At 39.5% G+C, this 8,362-nt stretch overlaps 1 protein-coding gene across 1 annotated transcript in view; it reads left to right on the top strand.

Moving 5' to 3' along the window:
• LOC118333561 (neuronal acetylcholine receptor subunit alpha-7-like) overlaps positions 1-8,362 on the top strand; it is a 33,328-nt gene that overhangs the window by 23,366 nt on the left and 1,600 nt on the right. The window contains exons 5-7 of the mRNA XM_035669262.1: positions 5,335-5,582; positions 6,260-6,454; positions 6,963-7,049. Of these exons, the coding sequence (XP_035525155.1) occupies positions 5,335-5,582; positions 6,260-6,454; positions 6,963-7,049 (530 nt within the window). The remainder of the gene's footprint in view (positions 1-5,334; positions 5,583-6,259; positions 6,455-6,962; positions 7,050-8,362) is intronic.

Genomic DNA, 8,362 nt, shown 5'->3' with positions numbered 1-8,362 from the left:
TCTGCATCTGTCTGTGATAAGATGTGTCTAATTTTAGTAATATTACGTAAATGAAAGAAGGCAGTCCTAGAACCAGCTGTATGTTGGCTCTGTTTTGTCTACTATAACAGCCTGTATGCATGTGCATATGCCTGTTTTGTGTGTGTCAAGCTAGTACAAATGTGTGTGTGTGTGTGTGAGTGATTGTGTATTTATAAAGAATATCTAGATCTAAAACAGCTATGTAAGCCACTGACCTCCTCTCTCATTAGAGGTAAAAGTCAATGGTCTCCCTAGACTGGGGATCGATGAGGCACATGAAGGACATCCAACTCAGGTTAACCACAGACAGAATCCTAATTCTGCCAGCAGGGAAGGTAGATGTACAACACAGACAGAGCATTGTGACAGGTCATGAAGATAAAAGGGAAATTAATCGAATAAATGGATAGTTGGAGGGATTTTCTTTTTTTTTTTTTTTTACAGATTGATGGTTGAATGAATGGACAGATGGACAGATTTGATGACTTTTCTGTGATCACTTAAATGAACAAACACTCTGGGAATAAAAGAAAATGTGCATTGTCTTTAGGACTGATGTTCATGTTTTAAAGTGCAGTTTGGTTGGAAACATGATGTAAAAATGTAAAACAACAGTAAAAACATTTTTCTGTGATATTTCTGTAAAACCAGCGGAAGCAGCCTGAATTGGAAACAAAGTGCAGTTTGAGGGTGTCAATAGATATTATTCTTACTTGAGAAGGTAAGCACTAAGGAGCCAAAAAGACATTTGACTGTCTGATGACATCTAAACGCCTCACTGCTAATCAACAATAATGATACTTTAATAAGTAACATAACCTTGATTAAAATGGTGAAGTAGTTCACAAACAAAAGGAAAATAAGCAAATAATGATCCCAAGCCATCTGGTTCCTCTTCAAGATGACAAAAATGTTTCTAAGTAATCCATTCATCATGTGTGATGTATGTATACGCGCTCAGCCTCTATAGGAATAAACATCCCTCTGTAAATTGGAACTATACGTATTCTTGCCTGCAGCTTCTTTGACCACCTAGTTAACCACAGAACCTTAAGGCTGTCAAACAGTGCCTATTGTCAGGAACCCCTGAGGCTGTGTGGCCAAATGCTATATTCCTGCAATATGACATAATGTACATGGATGGATAGGTCTTTGCTTAATGCAGTCCGAGTAGGCGCTGACCGCATGTAGCTCTCAACTGAGCGTGCATAAAAGCTTCAAGAAATGTTTGCAAAGAAATAACGTCAAAGCTAAAAGGAAAAAAAAAAGATTATTCTGTAGTTTTCGTTGCTCTTTCAGCCTGTGCAACCTGATGCAACAACAAGGCTATAAGTCAAATCATGACTTCAAATGTACATAATGTTGTTATATTACATTATTTCTTAGTCTGGCATTGAGATCTTGCATTAAAAAACCTTGGATTCTACATATTTTTAACAGTATATGATAATTAATTTCACTCTGCATGGCTCTCTTTCTGCCTCACTTACTTGGCTTTCTTCATTTTGTCATTGGTGTGTGTGTTTGTGTTGGTGTGTGAGGACATCAGCAGGTGTTGAGTGAGTGAGAGGAAATCTTGGTGACTCATGTCCCATGGTGCAAGAACCTGTCACTGCCACCATTGTCATTGTCAATCTGTTTCCACCTTGCCCCACTCTCACATGTCCACAGTACTCTTTCTCCATTGTGTGTGTATGTGTGTGTGTGTGAGAGAGAGAGAGGATGGGTTGTATAAAAATGACCACTTCCCAGTCTCCCAGGGCTATCACTTGTCTAGCTGCATGCATATCCAATCATTAAAGTATGCACATTGAAAAAAGTTTATTATTCCAAAGAATTTTGTTTCAAAATCTTAAAATAATTTGTCTTAATGGTAATGAAAAAAAATTGACCACGCCCACAAGACCTACACATGGGAGCACTGGAAACACAGTGAAAGGGAAAACACTGGGAAATTTCAGGGGGCGGCCTCTGCCCTGACACCGACTCTGCTCAGGACTACTCCTTAGGTTTGTTGGAGGTTGTCCTGTCTTGCAGAAAGAGCTTGTTTTGGAAAGGAAAGTTAGATGGACTTATTATTAAAGTAACCAACCACTACTGCTTATTGTAGCTGCCATTAGCTAGTTATCTCAGTTGTCTGGGTTGAGCCAGCTAAGCCAGCTGCACGGATAACTGAGCTTACTAGCTAACAGCGGCTACAGTTAGCAGCATTTAGCGGTTACTTCATCAACAAGTAAATAAGATATCTGACCCAGTTTCACCAAAATCAACAAGTAAAGATTTAGAGGATTTAGAGTCACTTATTACTGTTTTTGTACAGAAAAGTAAATTTTTGTACTACTTTTCAAGATAACTTGCTTATAATGCTCCATCATCATGTTGAGCACAACAGTAAGAGGATGAAGTGCTGGCCCTTGGTTGGCTTCCTGAACTTGACCAATCAGAAGAAAATTGGCTTTTAGGGAGAGGAGCCATAAAGAGACAGGAGATAAAAAAGCTTTTTTCAGATTGAAGTTGAACTGAGGGGCTTCAGAAAGGGCCAGTATAAGATAAATAGGATGTTTTTGAATTGTGAATGATGCAAAGGTACTCTAGAATCCCAGAATGAAAAGCTGGAGGTGAACATAATAGGTCCCCTTTAATTGTTTTGTATTGTCTGTATATTTCTCCATTTCTACACATACACAACTTTTTCAGTATGTACTCTCCAATATATACACACACAGTCCAGGACATGTCCTGCTGTGATGTATGTAAGTACTGATTGCGGGGAAGCGCACACCTTTAGATAAACTGAGGGCAAAAGCTTGAATAATTTATTGCAGAGCTCCGCCTTGGCCAACCCACACATCTCTTCCCCAGCACCCGGAGCCACAGCTGATAGCAACACCCACACACAGAGAAGAGAAATAAATTACAACACTTAACCCCCCGGAAAAAGGGAAATCATTCAATTTGAGCAAAGGCAGGACACAAATAAAACGGGTTCATCCACAGACGCACGCCATGTTCTTTTGTCAGGGCTGAATGAGGCTCCAGGATGTTTCAGACACACCAATGTTATCTCTCTCACTGAGGATTGCATTGTGTGTGTGTTGATTTGTGTGTGCATGTATAGGTGTATTGTGTGTGCCATTGTACTGAATATGTATATAGAATTCAGTGTGTGGGGTTAAGCTCTAAGTTAGTGTGAACTGTGAAGTTGAAAAGTACTTTTCTTTTATTCACACTGTACTGTTGGTCACACATTAATCACCTACAGCAACCTGGGGAGGATATGATTAACTTTCAAACGTGATCGTACTTATAGCAATAATATAAATGGGTGAATGGATGAAAGACTGCTGATTAGCTGCATCCTAATTTTTAATTGTATGTGATTTTCACAATGTTCAATGAGTTTCTTTCCCCTGAGCCCTACCTAAAACTACCTAATCTTTAGACAATGTTAGATGTTTAGACAACTTTAAGTTGTTTACTTTTATTAGCTTTTGTTGGTTTTAATTCACGCTTCCTAAATGTTTGAGTCATGATTTTGTGTGTGACTGTCCTGTGGAGGTTTTTATTCAGTTATATCCTTAGGGGCTGTCAACAAGTGAGAAATCCACTGTGAGTAAACATGTCTTCTGAGTGGAACAACTAAGAGATAATATAAAATCCACTGTCTGGCTGATGTAAATAGATAAAGAGAAACTGGTTATGTAACCATAAATGGGGGCATGTAAATCCAGATGAATTTTAACTAAGACACTCAATTAAATAACATTAGTGTCTCTGTTAGAGGAAAAAAGGATCATCCAAAACAAATATAGCACAACAACAAATGTTCAAGTTTTCAGCTTCTCAAGTTTCATGCACTGGTCTAAGCTGAGCTATAACATTTGTATTCTCTTCAGCTGCCACATGTTGTAATAAAAAGCTGAATGAAGAGCAAATAAAAAAAAGAGTTTTGGCCAGATACTGTACAAGGAAAAAAGAAAAAAAACTCAGAAAAACCCCCCCCCTAAATCTTCTAAAACTTATTCTTCGCCCCTGGCACTTTATTTAAGAGTTCACACTCTAAACAACGCCAGCGGAGCTGCTCTTTAATACTTAATTAGAGTTCAACTGGAGTGCCACAGCTGAAGTGGCTGAAGTGGATGTAAGGTCGGGTAGTCGAGGCATTTTCTTTACTGTAAGTATCTGTCCCCAAAGGTAGTTCTTGCTACTCCAAGACTAGAGAATACAAATTCTTCTTTGTTCAATGGTTTCATTGACTTTGATGGTGTATTGAGAGTCTGGCTAATGAAGCCAAAACCATCTCAAGCTTTAAATATTTGAAACCTATACAAAACCAGTCCAGGACTGCCTTTAAATCATCCCAACAGGTTGTGAGTTGCAGAGCCTTGAACTAGGCATCTCTGGTGTTTTTCTCACGTCACTGATTTGGTTCCTGTTACTGCATATTTGGCATAGCAATTGAAGGGAATATTTAATTTCACTGCACCCCGGATTTCACCTGGGTTTTAACTACATGTATGTGGGGCAAAGGACTGTTGTCACTGACAACAGTGACAATATGGCCTGACCTAATGGGCTGACTTTTTTTTTTAAAGTTGTTTTGACAAAAACAAATGACCTTAAAACAGCTATATCTGATATTTTGTAATAACAATGTATGAAAGGACAATGATGAAAGATGCCGCTCATAGTGATGAACCTACAGAAAATTATCATCTGAATCTGCAGCTCTTTCCTCGGTTTTACAGAGCTTTATGGCGACAAAGCTAAAAGAGAGTGTTATTGGACTCATCAGGGGGACACAAACATGACTCCAAAATAAATAATAATGTTTCTCTGTAACTGCTGGATGTGTAAATGAGACTGCTTACTAACATGTTCTCAATATCAATGTAAAAGTGATGGTGTCTCAATGCTGTGTGCAGTTTCTTTTCTGTTGCCTCCAAATGGCCAAAAAATGTTTTTGTGTAAACATACAAATCTGGCACTGCTCTTCAAATAAATGTCCCAGCCCTTTGACTAAATACTTTTCTTGTCTCTTAATTTGTCTTGTTGATAGGAGCAAACAAACAAAGATGACAAAATGACACTCCTGTGATTTCTTCCATCACAGTTTACCTTCATTCACAATGAGTCCTTGTCTCTCTGCGATATTACAAAAACCCATTTTGAAGTAATTGCCAGCTTTGGTGCCCAAGCATGATGTCAAAAACAATTAAAAAGGCAATAAAGAGATTTCAGCAAGCCAGAGCTTTAGCTCACAGCAAGATGATGAAATGTCCACACACATTACTCTCTGTTACTCTCCCCCAGTGCGGATGAGCGGTTCGACGCCACTTTCCACACCAACGTACTGGTGAATGCATCAGGTCACTGCCAGTACATCCCCCCTGGCATCTTGAAGAGCACCTGCTACATTGACGTGCGTTGGTTCCCCTTCGACGTGCAAAAGTGTGACTTGAAGTTTGGCTCCTGGACGCACAACGGCTGGCTGCTGGACCTCCAGATGCTGGATGTGGACACGTCCACCTACATACCCAACGGGGAGTGGGACCTTGTGGGTAAGAGAGACGCAGTGTTTTTCACAGCAGTTACAGCCATCTATACTGATGTTGTAATTATTTAATTCAATAAAGATATGTAACATAAAACCTATTTCTCTAGTCCTCAGTCCTGAGATGAAAACAAACTATTCTTTTAGATCATAAAAATATGCTACAACAATTGCTGCTGCATTGAGTTTGATTGAGTTTCTTACTTCTTGTATAAATGATTTCACATTGGGACATCATTTGGATGGTTGTAGCTGGATGAACTAGAAAGCGGAAATTTTTTGGAAGACCTCCCAAGCGGGATGTTTCCAGCTGGGACAGAGTAGCAGCAGATCTCAGTGCGTGTGCCCCTGGGGTGATGTTTAGCTGGAAATGGGTGTCAGACAGCACCAGATGGCATGTAATAGGAATGTTTGACACATTGGCAGGTCTGTAGCCAGGCCATATGTGAGAGCAGCGCATCTCATCCCTAGAGTTAGAGTTCAAGGTGAGAAAGTATAACTTAAAATTGTAATAATAATCCAACCTGGTATATGGAGAGAACCAATTATAGTTGTTAATTACAGTCATTGGTCTGATGGTTTTCTGCACATTCATTCTAAACTCTATTTAAATCTTCGACTTGAATAACTTTGTTAGTCCACAAAAATCTAACTGACCTGCATGCGTATGTGCTCCTCTCTTAGGTGTGCCAGCCAAGCGCAATGAGCTGTACTACGACTGCTGTAAGGAGCCCTACCCTGATGTGACATTCACAGTCACCATGCGCCGCAGGACGTTATATTATGGCCTCAATCTGCTCATCCCCTGTGTGCTCATCTCTGGTTTGGCCCTGCTCGTCTTCTTGCTACCTGCAGACTCTGGAGAAAAGATTTCTCTGGGTAAGGGGTCGTAAACACACAAACACACACATTCTGGACAAGAAAAGTCAAGCTTATACAAATACAGTCACAACTGTACATAAACACATTAAAGCACACTCACATATTTGTACATGCACATTTATCTACAAACCTCATGAATCATATAAGTGAGCCATGAATACATGCATGTCAAATCACCTTGGAATATTTGAATTTCAAAATAAGAGTCTAAAGAGTAACTTAATCTACTTGGGACTTCTATCAGTGGAAGTGAGTTTTGATGAATAGCTGTCTGTGGATGAGCAATCACCAGTTACAAAGTCACAGTGTTTGAGGGATTTCTTGAGCTGTAACCTACCTTGGACATGTCAGAGCAGCCAGCAGCTGATAAATGGTTGTAGTCATGAGAACATAACTGATTATATACATAAGTAATTACAGGACTGATTTCATACACCAGTGACCCTGATCACATCATTATGTATATGCTCATGAACTCTCTCTTTCTCCTGATCTCTCTCTCAAGGTATCACTGTGCTCCTTTCGCTAACTGTCTTCATGCTACTGGTAGCAGAGATCATGCCCGCCACGTCCGACTCTGTTCCTCTCATCGGTGAGTTATATTTATGTGTGTCTGCATGTATTTAATCGTGTGTTGTGCATGAATTGTGGACGAATGTAGAATCACCAGGAGGAAGGGGCATTGGCACGCCTGGGAAGGGAAGTCATCGTTGCAGACAGAACATTTTCCAAGACATATAAGTTAATTGAACCGATGTTAAGCTTACCAGAGCTATACCTGATACTGTACTGTACTGTACTCTTCTGAAAAATGCTTCACTAAACAGATATTTAGAAACAGTCAAATTAAAATGACGGATCGATTCAGTAAATCAACACACACGTTACTGACCACTCTACAGTAACAACTTAACTGCCCCTCTGAGCATTTCTTGCACTTCCAGTAAACACCACTAATATAAAACATGCATTACTTATTGAGCAGTTTCATTGTAGGCAATTGCCTGACCTCTCTATATATACTGCATACCATTTCCTGAAAAAATAATAAATAAAAACCCATGTTGGTGTGTGCGGCTGGGCTTTGGTTTGAGTAGCCTGAGGGCATCCATACATCATTCACGCTGCCCCTGGATGGTGTGCAGAGTAAATTTGGTGGCCAGAACTAAAGCTGTCAGCACCATTAATAGGCTGTGAAATGTCTGATTCTCCACGGGGGGAGGCAAGAAAGGAGAGGATAGAAGAAGAAATAATGGATGAAGGGAGGCAGAGGCCAAGGGCTAAAGTTCTCAGAGAGAAAGACTTCAAAGCCTTTTTAAAGCAGACGTGTTAGCAGGGTTAACGGTCATATTAGCTTCACATTGTCAAAATATGTTATATGATAACTGTCCTCGCTGATAAAAGCTTGATAAATGCTTCATCAGTGGAGTGATTAATCTGTTTTTTATTTCCCATGACCTCAACACAAGGCCAACTGGGACACTTTTAGTAGCCTTGTTAAAATGACTCATGTCGCTTTACAACACAGTGGCTGAATGTGGATATGAGTTGTTGTAGCAGCTGGAACTCAATTGTACATTTGTAAAACAAGTGCTGCTAGAATCAGGCATATGTCTTTTATCATCAGCCCTTAATCACCAGATAAGCATATTGTGTTCATTTCATTTGAGTTAATTTAGTCAGACCTCTCTTATCTTGTTCAAGATACCATTTCGCTCAGTTCATTTTAATTTTAATTCATTTTTTAAATTAGTTAGTTCAGCCATGAACAACAATGTCGTTCGTAGCTGAAGGTCCCACAATTATGTTTTGAATTATTATATCACATCTGTAGCAGTCTTCTTCTGACTCTCCATAAAGATAACCAAAGTGAGCAGTGATTGGACATAATAATAATAATAATAC

Source organism: Morone saxatilis, unplaced genomic scaffold (assembly GCF_004916995.1).
Source record: "Morone saxatilis isolate NCDOM2014 unplaced genomic scaffold, NCSU_SB_2.0 Contig22, whole genome shotgun sequence".
Classification (NCBI taxonomy): Eukaryota; Metazoa; Chordata; class Actinopteri; family Moronidae; genus Morone; species Morone saxatilis.
Note: the sequence above shows the minus strand (reverse complement) of the source record. Positions and strands in the feature narration are given on the sequence as shown.